Source organism: Anomaloglossus baeobatrachus, chromosome 1, assembly GCF_048569485.1.
Source record: "Anomaloglossus baeobatrachus isolate aAnoBae1 chromosome 1, aAnoBae1.hap1, whole genome shotgun sequence".
Taxonomy (NCBI): Eukaryota; Metazoa; Chordata; class Amphibia; order Anura; family Aromobatidae; genus Anomaloglossus; species Anomaloglossus baeobatrachus.
The window spans coordinates 361,013,357-361,029,921 of record NC_134353.1 but is presented as its reverse complement, the minus strand read 5'-3'; the positions used below and the strand labels follow the sequence as shown (position 1 = coordinate 361,029,921).

The 16,565-nt window shown below is 45.2% G+C and overlaps 1 protein-coding gene across 2 annotated transcripts in view; it reads left to right on the top strand.

The window, feature by feature from the left end:
• MFSD12 (major facilitator superfamily domain containing 12) overlaps window positions 1–16,565 on the top strand; it is a 97,643-nt gene that overhangs the window by 44,714 nt on the left and 36,364 nt on the right. For both annotated transcript variants that reach the window (XM_075337798.1, XM_075337799.1), the window contains exons 4-9: window positions 3,939–4,136; window positions 4,217–4,309; window positions 6,398–6,490; window positions 6,579–6,749; window positions 8,621–8,715; window positions 11,814–11,944. In XM_075337798.1, coding sequence (XP_075193913.1) covers window positions 3,939–4,136; window positions 4,217–4,309; window positions 6,398–6,490; window positions 6,579–6,749; window positions 8,621–8,715; window positions 11,814–11,944 — 781 coding nt within the window. The remainder of the gene's footprint in view (window positions 1–3,938; window positions 4,137–4,216; window positions 4,310–6,397; window positions 6,491–6,578; window positions 6,750–8,620; window positions 8,716–11,813; window positions 11,945–16,565) is intronic.

The following is a 16,565-nucleotide window of genomic DNA, read 5'->3' as shown; positions in this document are numbered from 1 at the left end:
TTGTTTAGTCATACTAATTGGTTAGTTTAGTTACACTTTATGTAAAGCTTCTGCTTCTCCTCCCTAGGATTCATGAGCAGCTCAACATGTCAACAATCCTGGTAACCTAATGTTAGCCTATTTTATACCGTATTTGCTATACAAAAATCCCTTAGCATTTTAGGATTGCAATTTCATCAGCCTGGAAGACTGATCCCCAAGATAGGGTTTTTATCTAAATGTTGATAGAATAATGCTGAAAGTAAGAAAATATATACCTTCTAGGATATGAGCAGGATGGTGTCCTTTTTCTTTTCGATTTACCAGAAGAATATTACCCTCATTGTTCAGAATTTTATCATTTTCTCTGCAAAAAATCCCACGACTTTGCCCTTGATTCCTTAAAGTGGCAGGTATAATCTCTTTCCCATAATTATTCCCATAATCTATTTCCTTTTTATGTAAAAAATAAATTTATTTTATTTAAAATATTGGGCTTAAGAGGTGTTTGTGTTTGTGTGTGTGCAAGGAGTTACTTTCTTTACATCTTTGGGACGTTAATGACTTTGAGATTCTAGAGTTGCAGTGCATGATGTATTTCATTTATATAGCTTCCCATGGTGGTGTCTGTGCAGATGGGCCCTAGTCCTACATGTCACTTGAGAATAAAGTAGGGTTTTAAATGGTGCTCCTGCCCAAATACTATAGAGCAGATGCCCAGTACAGCCCTATATCCTCTCAGGAGGGTGTGTGACCTTCTCGCTTTACTTTTACCAGGCTTTATAGGGGAACCCTTTGCAACACTCATCAATGAATTTGACCATTTTTATCTTGTTACCTGCTGTGGGGCTGCTTATGGACTGCTCATGGCTTTGTATTCACCTAATTTATTGGTGCAACAAAGGTTATTTTACAGGTGGCTAAAGGTGGCTTTACACACTGCAACATCGCAAACGACATCGCTGTAACGTCACCGGTTTTGTGACGTTATAGCGACCTCCCCAGCGACATTGCAGTGTGTGAAACACATCAGCGACCTGGGCCCTGCTGTGAAGTTGCTGATCGCTACAAATCGTTCAGGACCATTCTTTGGTCCTTTGTTTCCCGCTGTGCAGCAAAGTCTCAGTGTAAAGGGGACTTTACAGCGACTTCGTTAGCAACTTCCCTTTCAAAAAGCTGCTTTAGGCCTGCAACACACATCCGTTTAAAACGTGCGTGTTTGGTCCGTTTCCGTACATACCGGAGATACGACCAAACGTGCACATATGTTTTTTATGTTTAAAGGCACACGTGCATGTTATTTGATCTTCCGAGAAATGTACGTGTGTGATGCAAAATGTCGTTACTACATGTCGGAAGACAGAGTAGCTGGATGAGAATGAACTCGGGTGAACTTCACCCGACTTCATTGTCATGCCGCGGCTCTGTGTGCCGTGTACTGATTAGTGGTCACCTGTGAAGGATTCACCGGTGACCTCTAATCCCCCGAGTGACTTAAGTGTCCACCCCCCTCTCTCATACTCACCGATCACCGGCGCTGCACGGCATTCACACTGCTCCGGCGGCTTTTTCTAATTTGAAAAAGCCGGCCGCTCATTAAACAATCTCGTATTCCCTGCTTTCCCCGCCCACCGGCGCCTATGATTAGTTGCAGTGAGACACGCCCCCACGCTGAGTAACAAGTGTCTCACTGCACCCAATCAGTCACTATGGAGTATAGAAAATTAAATAAATAAAAAAAAATGGCGTGCGGTTCCCCCCAAATTTAATACCAGCCAGATAAAGCCATACGGCTGAAGGCTGGTATTCTCAGGATGGGGAGCTCCACGTTATGGGGAGCCCCCCAGCCTAACTATCAGTCAGCAGCCGCCCAGAATGGCCGCATACATTAGATGCGACTGTTCTGGGACAGTACCCGGCTCTTCCCGATTTGCCCTGGTGCGTTGGCAAATCGGGGTTATGAGTTATTGGCAGCCCATAGCTGCCAATAAGTCCTAGATTAATCATGTCAGGCGTCTCCCGGAGAAACCTTCCATGATTAATCTGTAAATTACAGTAAATAAACACACACAACTGAAAAATCCTCTATTAGAAATAAAAAACACAAACACATTCCCTGGTTCACCACTTTAATCAGCCCCAAAAAGCCCTCCATGTCCGGCGGAATCCAGGATGGTCCAGCGTCGCTTCCAGCTCTGCTGCATGAAGGTGACCGGAGCAGCAGAAGAAACCGCTGCTCCTGTCACCTCCACACAGCAAATGAAGAGAGCCGCGTGATTGGCTGAGCTGTCACTGAGATTACCTGGATCTAGCGGTGGATGCAGCGGTGGCCGCGAGTAACCTCAGTGACAGCTCAGCTGATCGCGATACTAACCTCAGTTGCTGCGTGGAGCTGACCGGAGCGGCGGTGAGTATCGCTAGCAGCTGAGCTGTCACTGAGGTTACCCGCGGCCACCGCTGCATCCACCGCTGGATCCAGGTAACCTCAGTGACAGCTCAGCCGATCACGCGGCTCTCCATTTGCTGCGTGGAGGTGACAGGAGCGGCGGTTTCTTCTGCTGCTCCGGTCACCTTCATGCAGCAGAGCTGGAAGCGACGCTGGACAATCCTGGATTCTGTATTAAATATGGGGGGAACCGCACGCCGGTTTTTTTAATTTATTTCTATACTCCATAGTGACACGCCCACCGGCTGCTGTGATTGGGTGCAGTGAGACACCTGTCACTCAGCGTGGGGGCGTGTCTCACTGCAACCAATCATAGGCGCCGGTGGGCGGGGAAATCAGGGAATACGAGATTGTTTAATGAGCGGCCGGCTTTTTCAAATTGGAAAAAGCCGCCGGAGCAGTGTGAACGCCGTGCAGCGCCGGTGATCGGGGATCGGTGAGTATGAGGGGGGGGACACTTCAGTCACTCGGGGGATTAGCGGTCACCGGTGAATCCTTCACAGGTGACCGCTAATCAGTACACGGCACACAGACAGCCGCAGCATGACAATGAAGTCGGGTGAAGTTCACCCGAGTTCATTTTTATCGCGCTACTGTCAGCTGTCTGCCGACAGTTCTCACGGTGGTTTTCACGGATGTGTTTTAGGCCTGACAACGTCCCCAATGACTATATCTAGGTCGTTCTGCAGGTCCGGATCGCTGTTGCGTCGTTGGCCAGGTCTGCCTGTTTGGAAAGCTCACCAGAGACTTTGTAGCGATCCCGGCCAGGTTGGGATCGCTGGTGGGATCGCTAGAAAGTCTGTGTGTAAAGGGGCCTTAAGGCTACTTTAACACTTGCGTTGGACGGTTTCCGTAGCATTGCGTTGTGTGACGGATGCGTTGCATATAGTGGCACAACTGATGCTACGGATCGTACAAAAGTTTTTTTTTTTTTTTTTGTTAGTTTTACCGGCAGCAGACTATTGTAAACTATCACCTGAGCGCTCACTTGCCGGCGGCCGGGCATGCCAGCGGGCGGGCGCTCAGCTGAGCACTGTCACCTGCAGGCGGCCGGGCATGTCGGCGGGCACTCAGCTGAGCGCTCACTTGCCGGGCATGGCGGGGGGGGGTGCTCAGCTGAACGTTTGGCCACCGCGAGACAAAAAAAGTTTGATTTTAAAAAAAAAAACAAACCATGCGCAGTGAAATCCTACGGATTGCGCTGCTCAAAAAAGTTACATGCTGCGTTTCTTCCGCCCGACGCAGCGTCAAAATAACGACGCTGCGTCGTCCAGCGGATGCAACGCAGACACTTGCGTTACAGTGCGTTGTCCATACAAGTCTATGGAGAATAGCGCAGTGCGTTAACGGACTGCGCTATTTTCCATAGTAACGGACTCCGCTGAACGCAAGTGTGAAAGTACCCTTACAATGCTTTTCTCTCCTAGAAACTGTTAATGTAACACATGCAAGTGTATTAAATCTATTACTTTGCAGAGTCTATGAAAAAACTAAATTTGTTTCTGTGTTGCAGACGTTGGCCCTCATCGTAGTGGGCATTGGGGCATTATTTTCTCTATTATTCCACATTGGAACAAAGGAGAATTCTACTTTTCAACGCCTTCCAGAAACAGATGATGATGAAAATGGAGATCATCAAAAGCCACTTTCCAGCTCGCCCGAGCCATTGCTTCTGTGGAAACACTGGCTTCTAGAACCCTCTTTCTATCAGGTAACTTGTCTGTCGTAGTGGCAGTGACATATGTGGAGGGTTTTGTTCCATCTTCATTTCACCCAACTTGTTTGTTTCAGGTGGCTCTTTTATATATGTGCACACGGCTCATTGTAAACTTATCACAAACATATATAGCTGTCTACTTGACCTATTCCTTGCATCTTCCAAAGGTAAGACCTCTTCCGAATTATTGGCACATGCTCTTGCTTAAGAGCAAGATCTTCTCAGCTTTCTAAAGGTACCGTCACACTAAGCAACTTACCAGCGATCCCAACAACGATAGGGATCGCTGGTAAGTTGCTAGGAGGTTGCTGGTGAGCTGTCACACTGCGACGCTCCAGCGATCCCCGCAGCAACCTGACCTGGCAGGGATCGCTGGAGCGTGGCTACACGAGTTGCTGGTGAGCTCACCAGCAACCAGTGACCAGCCCCCAGCGCCGCGTGGAAGATGCTGCGCTTGGTAACTAAGGTAAATATCGGTAACCAACCCGATATTTACCTTGGTTACCACTGCACGGAGCTACACGTGCAGAGAGCAGGGAGCAGCGCACACTGAGCGCTGGCTCCTTGCTCTCCTAGCTACAGCACACATCGGGTTAATTACCCGATGTGTGCTGCAGCTAAATGTGCACAGAGCAGGGAGCAGCGCACACTGAGCGCTGGCTCCTTGCTCTCCTAGCTACAGCACACATCGGGTTAATTACCCGATGTGTGCTGCAGCTAAATGTGCACAGAGCAGGGAGCAGCGCACACTGAGCGCTGGCTCCTTGCTCTCCTAGCTACAGCACACATCGGGTTAATTACCCGATGTGTGCTGCAGCTAAATGTGCACAGAGCAGGGAGCAGCGCACACTGAGCGCTGGCTCCCTGCTCTCCTACTTACAGCACACATCAGGTTAATTAACCCGATGTGTCCTGCAGCTAGCTACATGTGCACAGAGCAGGAGCCGGCAGCACAGGCAGTGAGAGCGGGGGAGGCTGGTATCAAAGGTAAATATTGGGTAACCAAGGACAGGGCTTCTTGGTTACTCGATGTTTACATTGGTTACCAGCCTCTGCAGAAGCCAGCTCCTGCTGCCTGCACATTTAGTTGTTGCTGTCTCGCTGTCACACACAGCGATCTGTGCTTCACAGCGGGACAGCAACAACTAAAAAATGGCCCAGGACATTCAGCAACAACCAACGACCTCACAGCAGGGGCCAGGTTGTTGCTGGATGTCACACACAGGAACATCGCTAGCAACGTCACAAAAGTTGTTCGTTAGCAGCGATGTTGCTAGCGATGTTGCTTAGTGTGACGGGGCCTTAAGCCTCATCCAAAGATCTTAATGGCATGTAGCTATTATTGTAGTTTTATATTTTGCTATTTTTGTATGTCAACTAATCGCTGTTCATTGGAGGCCCAAAAAGCATATACTAAAAAAAAAATAAAAAAAATATTACACCCCACTTTTACAATAAGTTTTTGACATATCTCCTTTGTAATAACCTGTACTACAAAATAAAGCCTATTATGCACTTTGAATGCTGAAAGAAAAAAAATGAGAAATCTCTGCTAGAATTTAATTTTGGCTCACAAAATTAAATGTTGGATATCATAATAGACGACCTCACAACAACATTTGGTGAGATCAATACCAAGTTCAACCTACCTTGTAACTTTATTGTGTATATATAAAATGCATAACTATATTGGTAATTGCATTGACATGGATAATAAAATGTAACGTTTATTACAACATAAAAATTAAGAACTATTTTTTGTTTTCTCCCAATTCCCCCCCCCCTCGTTCAATCTTTGGTAAAAGACATGAACAATAGTGATGAAAAAAAACTAAAAATCCTATGTACCAAAAGAATCTGACTTTCCCCAAAAGAAGCCCTCCTACAACTAGATATTATATAATATTGCTGTGTTTTAAATGACTGCATAAATGTTAAAAACTTTCAAAGTACAATGTCTCCTCCTAATATGGCTGACAGAAAAATTGTTATGACTCTTGGAAGAAGAGAGGAAAAACAAAACACTCAATTGCCTGATTGGGGAGGGATTAATGTGGAATTCTCGCTTTCGCAACTACATGTGTGGCCAGATCTCCTCCATTCAGTAGTGCAGGTTGGGGCCCTGTTCTCTAAGGACACTTATGCCATATACATGGGAATAATCCTTAGTCAACATGGCCCCGATATGCCCAATAGGTCTGATAGGGGAAATGCTAGTTGTGGATGTTTTCTTACATCTTTGTTTTCTTTAATAGAATTACATTGCTACAATTCCACTGGTCATGTATGTGAGTGGATTTGTTTCATCATTCCTTATGAAGCCTATCAACAAATATATTGGACGCAATGTAAGTTTAAGTCTCAAATCAGAAAATGGAACATGTACCCATTTTTATTTCAGTGGTATTTTGTGAACCCCTTCTCCTTTGCCTCTAGATTACCTATTTTCTAGGTCTGCTGGCCATTGCGGCTTTTTCCGCCTGGGTAGCTCTCGATCCTGAGCTCAGTGTGGCAGTGTATGGCGCTGCAGTTATTTTGGGATCTGGGTCCGCTACAATCTTGGTCACATCTCTATCCATGACTGCTGATCTCATTGGACCCCACTCGGTAAGTAGATTTCATAGCACATATTCTGCAGTACATATTTTATCCATTAGGGGGAAATGGCAAGCTGTAAGTTGGGTCTATAGTTCAGGAATTAACTAAACCATAAAGTTTGTGTGTGTGTGTTGCCTACAAGTAGTATTCAACCCCCTGCAGGTTTACACATTCGGAATTAACTTGGCATTCTGACATTTGGACTGTAGATCAGCCTGGAAGTGTGAAATGCACTGCAGCAAAAAATAATTTCTTTTTTTTTTTTTTTTTTATTTTTTTTTTAAATTGTGAAAAGTTTATTCAGAGGGTCATTTATTAGTCAACCAGTATTCAATTCAGTATTTCAGGCACAAAGAACAATGAGCTTCACATATTTGGATTAATTATCTTTTTCCAGCCTTTTCTGACTAAGACCCTCCCCAAACTTGTGAACAGCACTCATACTTGGTCAACATGGGAAAGACAAAGGAGCATTCCAAGGCCATCAGAGACAAGATCGTGCAGGGTCACAAGGCTGGCAAGGGGTACAAAACCCTTTCCAAGGAGTTGGGCCTACCTGTCTCCACTGTTGGGAGCATCATCCGGAAGTGGAAGGCTTATGGAACTACTGTTAGCCTTCCACGGCCTGGACAGACTTTGAAAGTTTCCTCCCGTGCCGAGGCCAGGCTTGTCCGAAGAGTCAAGGCTAACCCAAGGACAACAAGGAAGGAGCTCCGGGAAGATCTCATGGCAGTGGGGACATTGGTTTCAGTCAATACCATAAGTAACGTACTCCACCGCAATGGTCTCTGTTCCAGACGAGCCCGTAAGGTACCTTTTTTACTTTCAAAGCGTCATATCAAGGCTCGTCTACAGTTTGCTCATGATCACTTGGAGGACTCAGACAGACTGGTTCAAGGTTCTCTGGTCTGATGAGACCAAGATCGAGATCTTTGGTGCCAACCACACACGTGACGTTTGGAGACTGGATGGCACTGCATACGACCCCAAGAATACCATCCCTACAGTCAAGCATGGTGGTGGCAAAATCATGCTGTGGGGCTGTTTCTCAGCCAAGGGGCCTGGCCATCTGGTCTGCATCCATGAAAAGATGGATAGCACGGCCTACCTGGAGATTTTGGCCAAGAACCTCCGCTCCTCCATCAAGGATCTTAAGATGGGTCGTCATTTCATCTTCCAACAAGACAACGACCCAAAGCACACAGCCAAGAAAACCAAGGCCTGGTTAAAGAGGGAAAAAAAATCAAGGTGTTGCAGTGGCCTAGTCAGTCTCCTGACCTTAACCCAATTGGAAACTTGTGGAAGGAGCTCAAGATTAAAGTCCACATGAGACACCCAAAGAACCTAGATAACTTGGAGAAGATCTGCATGGAGGAGTGGGCCAAGATAACTCCAGAGACCTGTGCCGGCCTGATCAGGTCTTATAAAAGACGATTATTAGCTGTAATTGCAAACAAGGGTTATTCCACAAAATATTAAACCTAGGGGTTGAATAATAATTGACCCACACTTTTATGTTGAAAATGTATTAAAATTTAACTGAGCAACATAACTTGTTGGTTTGTAAGATTTATGCATCTGTTAATAAATCCTGCTCTTGTTTGAAGTTTGCAGGCTCTAACTTATTTGCATCTTATCAAACCTGCTAAATCTGCAGGGGGTTGAAGACTACTTGTAGGCACTGTGTGTATGTGTATATATATATATATATATATATATATATATATATATATATATATATATATATATATATATATATATATTATATATATTATATATATATATATATATATATATATATATATATATATATATAAAATGTATGCATAATGTGACTTTCATGACTTTTAAAATACTGTTAATTCCCTCTGATTTTCCAGCACAGTGGAGCCTTTGTGTATGGAGCAATGAGCTTTACTGATAAAGTGGCCAACGGACTGGCCGTTGTGACTATCCAGTCTTTGCATCCATGCCAGTAAGTGTTTCCAGCCTTTTTACTGAACAGATAAAACACCCATAGTTCTGATTTATCTTTACTTGCTTTGCAATAAATACAATTGGGTATTTGTGGATATTACCTGGGCACTCCAGTTCAAAAAGTAAGGCACAAAGTGCGTGTTTAAGGGTGCTTGCACATCAGCGGTTTTTGCTAGTCGGCAAAAAAAGCAAACCGCATATGACCGGATCCTATGGATTGAATCTGGAACGCATGCAACTGCAATTGTTGTTTTTACCGGATTTTTCTGCAGCGAGACAGAATTTATCGGCCAGCACTGGAGTCAGCTGAACTCTTGATCTCTCAGCCCACACACTGCGATGGATGCAGGTTAACAGCAGTCACTGGCTGCGGCTAACGTGGGACCGTGTGTGGTCAGGAGTCAGCTGAGTACAGATCAGTTGACTCCAGTGTCGGCCGATTACTTGTTCTGTGTCTCGCTTCATACATCGCAGCGTGTGAGGTCAGCTGAGTTCGGCCAACACTGGAGTCAGCTGATCTGATTACTTGTTCTGCTGGCTGAGTTCAACTGAGTTCAGATCAGCTGACTACTGTGTCGGACGATTACTTGTTCTGTGTCACCTGCCGCCATCGCAGTATGTGGGCTGTGAGGTCAGCTGAGTTCAGATCAGCTGACTAGTGCCAGCAGAACTCTGCTGACCTCACAGCCCGCACATGCTGCGATGGATGCAGGTGACACAAAACAAGTAATCGTCCGACACGAGTCAGCTGATCTGATTACTTGTTCTGCTGGCTATGTAGTAGTCAGGAGTAGGGATGAGTGAGCAGTAAAATACCCGGGGGCTCTATGGGCCCATGTCGAGAAATTAGATATAGATATAATATAAATGTGTTTGCCCAAAAACTAAAAAGTGTGCTTCGTCCTATTTTTGTATGCCAGCCAGGTACGGCCACAGGCTGCCCCAGCTGTTTATTTGTACTTGGCTGAGAACCAAAAATATAGGGAAGCCTTTTTTTATTTTATGAAATAATTTTTAAGAAAACAAACAAAAAACATGGGCTTTGCCCATTTTTGGATCCAGCCAGGTAGCTGGGGATTGGAATCCGCAGCGCAGGGTGGCACAAGCTCTATAGTTCCCCCCCCCCCCCCCTTCCCGCTGTGAATTGCAGTCCGAAGCTGCCCCAGAAAATGGTGCTTTCATAAAAGTGCCATGTGGCGCTGTATCCAACTCGTCCAGCGGCCCGGGTGGCACGTTGGGTAATAAGGGGTTAATACCAGCTTTGTTTTATCAGCTGGTATAAAGCTCGAGATTCTTAATGTCAGGCCAAGTTTTACCCGGCCATTAAGAATCTCCAATAAAGGTGTAAAAAAGACACCACGCAGAGAAATACTTAGAAATAAATACACACGCTTAGGGACTCCATCTTTATTACTCCCTCTTATCCCTCCATGATCCTGGCCTTCTTTCTTCTGCCTTCTGTAACTGATGCAGCTCTGCTATATCACAAAGCACGGGGGAGGAACTACTTCCTGGGCATGCTCAGTACAGACAACAGGATCCTGCCTTCAGAATGTGGTTACTTCCAGTAGAGCAGGATCTCGCGCTCATTGAACTATATTGCAGGTACCGCCGCAATGCATCGGATCCAGTGCGGTATTTTGACAGAGGTCAAAAACTCAACAAGTAGTTGGTTTTTTTTTTTGGTTTTTTTTTTTTTGAAACCCTGTAAAATACCACAACACCGGATCCAGTTTGTGCTGCATGTGACCGCATATTGCCGCGATTCCATTGTAAATGCATAGAAATGACACCACGTTTGTAAAGGATATGGTCATATGCAGTTTGCAGCTTTTTGCCTACCGGCAAAAATCTATTGATGTGAAAGCACAAGAGAATAAGCTGCTGCAAGACATTGCCAGCCTCCCCAGTAAGATTGTTGGTTAGAATATTAATCTGTTCAACTTCAGCAAATTTAAAAGCTCTTATGTTTAGAAGGTTGGTTATATAGTTACTTTTTCAGGTTGTGTGGTTTTGTTGTGTTTTTTGCTTTTACATGACCGGTCCCATCCTGTTGGGCTATGTGCCCACGGGGAAAGTGTCCTGAGGATGTATCCGCAGGACATTCCGCAGGAGCTCTCAGAAATCTGCAGCACAACTTTGAGTGCACTTTTGGTGCGGAAGTCCAGCGGGCATCCTGCATTGAGGATACAGTACCATGGCTTGGGAACTGCATCCTCAATGCAGAACAAGTGCTGGAGTGATCGGGGAGGGGAGTTCATACTTGCCTGTATCACGCAGCAACTTGGTTGCCGGACAGCTCCTGGAGAAGATGGGCAGGCCCTGGACAAGCTCCAGCCGTCGCATGACTGGAGCTCGGGCAGTCACATGACCGCAGCTCGTGCATCCCGCTCTGGCTCCGTCCCGCTCTTTTACACCGAAGGAAGAGTCTCCGGTGTCTTTAATAAAGGCAGGTGAGTATAGGAATCCGCACGGAACAATCTGCATGAATAATTGACATGTGCTTTGCGGCTGCAGGAAATTCGCAGCATTTCCCGCAGGTGCAAATTCCGCAGCCTTGAAACAGCACTCCCCAAATCCCATAGGAGAACATGGTGAGTGTCTGTACTTGCGTAAACCTGCGGATTTGTCTGGAAAATACAGAAAATCTGCAGGTTTTCCATAGCAAAATCCTCATGAATTTTGTCCTGTGGGCACAGGGCATAACTGAGAAATCCATGTTTAAATTTATATTCAATTGTAGAATTGAAGCATGTCATTCCAGCTCTTTTCCCCAACCAGTGCTGCCTCCTTCCACTTGACTAACTTTGACTTTGAAGTCGCACAACATTGAGGCTGTCAGTCAAGCAGGATGGGGAATAGAGCTGGAGTGATGTAGATTTTTAACCTCATTTTTTCATATAAATTGCTGATTTCTCCATAACCAAGTAATGGACTGGCCATGTAAAGATATTGCTGGAGTGGTTTTTGAAAGGGCTACACACTCAGAATTGTGTAAGGGGTGAAATCCTACAGGCACTCCCTTTTCTAAGCAATTCATATTTTGAGATTTTATGAAGAATTACTTAATCTGTTTTTCTCTTTTGTCCCCTTTAGAATGCAGTACTGTTGTCCAGCCTGTACTTCATTTTATCACTGGGTAATGGTGACCATAACCGGAGCTGTGACTCTAGTGGCTGCTTTGTCTCTGAGCTCCATAATGATCTGGCCCATAAACGTGCGGTTTTGTAAGTACATCCTCTTTAAATTCTTTTCACATATTTGTACCTGGGAATTATTCTTAGCCCAGCATTTTTTTTTTAATTGTTAATGGTCATCACTTGGTCTGTGAGGCTGCAATCAGTGGATGTACACTACTTTATCAAGGCCAATTTCGCTAATGTTTCTTGCTGCTCTGTCAGTCTAGCCTGAGTATTGGGCCTCATTCAGTTGTCTGTGTATCGTGCACATATTCTATCCATTTTTCATAATAAAACCTGTAATCTTTAGTCTGTGGTGCTATTCACCTGTCTGTGGGTGTTGGCCAAATGTCTGCAAAACAATCAGAGACTAATCTATTTGACCCAAGTTCCAAATCAAAATTACCGCTACCCCTATGGGTCTGTGAAAAATAAAACTGATTGAGATGTTGATCGCAGACGGCAGTCATAGATGAAGCTGTGCAATTTAAGGCTTTATCGGCTGGCTGTAGAAAGGGCCCCACACAATAGTTGCAGGCTAACTGTTCATCTGCCAGCTCTCTCGACTTCTATTTGCCAAGCGCTTTTATGTTTTCTATAAGACCGCTGCTGCCAGTCTTTTTGGTCAAATGAAGTCACAAGCAGAGGTCAAAATGATTAACAGTCTCTTAAACACTCATCCCAAGTAGAGTTGGTAGACTCTTGGCTAAGCCTGCTGATATCTGCGTGTGTGTGTTGCCCCAACTGTGAACGAGTCTTTAGGCTATGTGCTAGCTTGAAAGTGCAATTTATTTTTTTTTTTATTTTTTGTTTTGCCAAGCCTAAATGGAGAATTGCTCAAATATGCTGTTCTGCTTTTCCCTATTTTGTGGTTCTTATTAATTTTTTTTTTTTTTTTTTTTTTGTTTTCCTGACCAAAACCTGATCTTGTGGCAGGATGTCTCCTGGGAGTAATCTGCAGTTTTGGTGCAGTTTTTTCGCGGTGTTTTTACAGCCTTTTTTTTTGTGATGTCAAAAGCAGCAAGGGTTCAAGAGTACCAGTGTGCTGGGCCGGGCAGCTATTGACCTGGATCTGGCACTTGAGGAGGAAAAATAAAAATATGCGCTCTATACTTAACAGTCTCTGGTAGGTGCTACAGTGTTTGGGCTCCTTCCAGGTATAACGTCATTCAACAGGCCGCTATTACATGGGGGGCAAAGCATGATTGCAGAGGAAGGGAGCAAACCTCGCCAAACTCTCTAACCAAGCCGTTCACACCCACTAACCCAGCTGGTCACGCCCACTAAACTGGAAGGAGCCCATACATTCTAGTACCTGCTCCCATGGCCCCTCCCACTTTCGATGCTGCTCATTAGCCTTGCTGTGAGCTCCAGAGAATGAGCTGCACGATCAGCGGTCACTTCACTAAGGTGATGCTCGGTCACAGCTGGCGATACCGGTGACCATAAATAGCCTGAGTGAGGTCACTGCTGAATGAGCGGCTCATTCTTTCTGTGCTAGACCCACAGACCATGTCTGATTGGTTGCAGTCAGATGTGCCTCCAGCCTATCCCATCTGACTGCAACCAATCACAGATGAAGGCAGTGAATATGTATTGAGCTGGGAAGTGGAGGAGCTGTGGGAGCGCACAGCCGCATCGGTGATTCGGTAAATAGTGTTCTGCTCCAATCCACCTATCCCCCGCCAGCATTTTTAAGTGCCAGCCAGATATCCAGGATCAGCGGGTCTAACCGGGTTAATTAAAAACCCGGTTCTGGCCCAGAATTGATCCAGGGTATCTGCGAGTCCACCTGTCACTAGACATAGTAAAAGCACTGAAAAGAATTGACATGTTCGTTGTTTTCATAACACCGCAAAACCAGAGGTGGTTCACAAAACAGGAAAAAATCCTGACTGTGTATATCATGTAACCTATATAGCGTATTAATACAATCTATAACATAACAGCAATAGGGAGCTAGATAAGGTTCTGCGTTAACCAGTCAATTCACCACAAGTTAAATAAATGTGCACTCTGAACCGATATTACAATTTTTTTTTTTTAGACAAAAACTACATATTTACAACTTGAGGCAGAAAAAAAATGAAAATAAATGAAGTAGCCACTAGATGGCAGTGCACCACAACAAGATGTGGCACACTGTTAGCCATGCATTGTACTGCTGAGATTATCGCTCTGTACTGAAGGAATAGATCAATGAAGTACATCTGCTATATAATCCAGGCAATTGCTAATAGAGCAGTAGGATATTGCATAACATGGTCTCAAAGCTTGTATAAAGTCTGAAGATAATAGAACGGTCACAGTATTATAATAATTACCCTGGTTGTGGTGCAATGACAGACCCGGCGGCTTTGTGCGCACTAGACCGTTTTACCCGCGGATTTACCCACGGATTTGCTGCGGAAATTTCTTGAGAAAGGTGTTAAATCTTTCTGCAGACATTTCCCAGCAAAACCTATGGAAAAAAGTGTGCGCACACTGCGGATTTTTCTCAAGGAAAGTTTCATGAGAAAATGTTCTCGAGAAACTTCCTTGAGAAAATGAGCATGTTCATTATTTCCTGCGGATTACCCCCGGATTTGCACTTATCCATTCATAAAAATCTGCAGGGAAAAATCCGCGGGTAATTCGTGGCAAATACGCATGCGTTTTTGCCGCGAATTTGGTGCCGATTTTTTTTCCGCACATGCAAGAATCTTCAGCTCCCAGAATGTCTCAGTTTCTTGAGAAACATGACATTTCTAGTGCGCACATAGCCTAATGCTGGTTATGGTGCTTCCTTCTGGGAGAGTGGCATCACATCCTAACGCCTCCTTAAATACCAGGCAGTAACCAATGAGCATACAGGTTACAGGTGTTGGAAGCCAGTGGAGAGAAACGCCGTCGTTGATTGGTGACTGCGCTTCTTAATGCACTCAAGCAGGCACCAGATTACATGATCAAAGGCCAAGAGACTGTCAGAGCAAACACACAAAAGCAAGGAGCGCATGTGCACCACTGCTTTAATGGGAATCTGTCAGCAGGTTTTTGCTATGTAATCTGAAGACTGCATGGGATAGAACATAGATGTCAGGGCTGGCTATCTTGTCAAGGTCCGATCTTTTTGTTTTCCTCTGTTTAAGCAGCAGGATTTATCATTACTCCGTCTACACTGCGATATGAATATACTGTACTGTGGCATGTCAGACTGCTGTGCAGGAGACAAAGGGTTATAATGTGCAGTATTGTAAGAAACAAGAGAATCAGACACCATATATTATAGAAAAATAAAGCAGATTGATCGAAGAACAAGAACAAATCAGCTGTACAGTACTATATATTTTGTATAGAATTAAATGGATTACAAAGGGCTCATACAACATGGCTAACATAATCTACCTTCTCAAAAATATACTATATTGCATCACCTTCAAATTCAAATGGCATAGAACGCACCAAATATATCAGAAGCTTCTAGTGCACAGATAATAGGAGGAGGAAAGGAATAGTGATGACACCCTACAATATATCCTCCCTCCTGTGCACTACCTGACAGCGGAGGTCCGCACCCTAAAATTGCAATATGGCGCCCGCACTTCCCGTCGGCTATCCCTAAACTGCCCTGACTCGCTCTACATGATAGTTTAGGGTGCCCACTTCTGGTGTCAAGTGTCACAAACCACCGGGGGGGTCACTCAGAAATCCCCCGCGCTGGCTACCAGTACGTCACAATCGGGGGGTAACAAGTGGGGGTCACCCCTCCTTTATACCTCCCGACCGACAGACAGAGCACGTGACGCGCTCTCTAGCGCCCCTCTTATAGTCAGGCCAATTATGGAATTGCCCGACAATAAGCAAGGAGGCCGCTATACTACTTATGCCGATTATTGAAGGGTCCCCGGTGAGAGTAAGGTATATATTCCCCCGACCTCCGCGGGCGGAATATATAATATCTTCCCGAATCTCACTGGCCTCCCCACAATAATCCTTGGCACAACTCGCTGCCACCAACCGCTTCACGGTAACTATTAGCCGAACACACAGACGTGGGATTCAAGATCGAGATAACAGAACAGCCCAAGATTAATTATATAATTTAATCAGCCTAAAGCACACTAGAACTACAATATATACAATAGGGAATCTACAGAATATACATATGTCAGAGTACAGTTACAGATAAAGCATGGTTTACAACAGGTATGCAATTCAATCAGTTACCTTGTGCGTCTGGCCACAGGGGGGCGCTGTAGACCAGGTTTCTAGGAACTCCCGCAGATGTTTCCTGCACGTGCCCCCAGCGAAAGAACCCTGGAAAATGGCCGAAGTAGGGTTATCAACCTGGGCAGATCCAGGTCCCCTCCTACCTTCGTGACCTCACAGGGAAGCACTGCCACTCCCCCTGCATGGATCAGAATTATCCAGCAAAGGGGATATTGGCCATAACTTTGCCTGGGAGCGTCGTAGGCAGACGCCAATGCTCTCATTGTGACAGTTATGAATTTAGCTACAGAACGAGGGGACTCATGACCTGTCTGCCAGTTCCCCATTGGCTGATATCACGCCTGGGGCATTTCCCAATGTCCTGCTCCCATAAAAAGGGGGTGCCGGCATCGTCCACATGCGGAGACACCATTTTTATGGTTGCCATATTTATCGGAAATATGGCTTGCGAGATATGAAC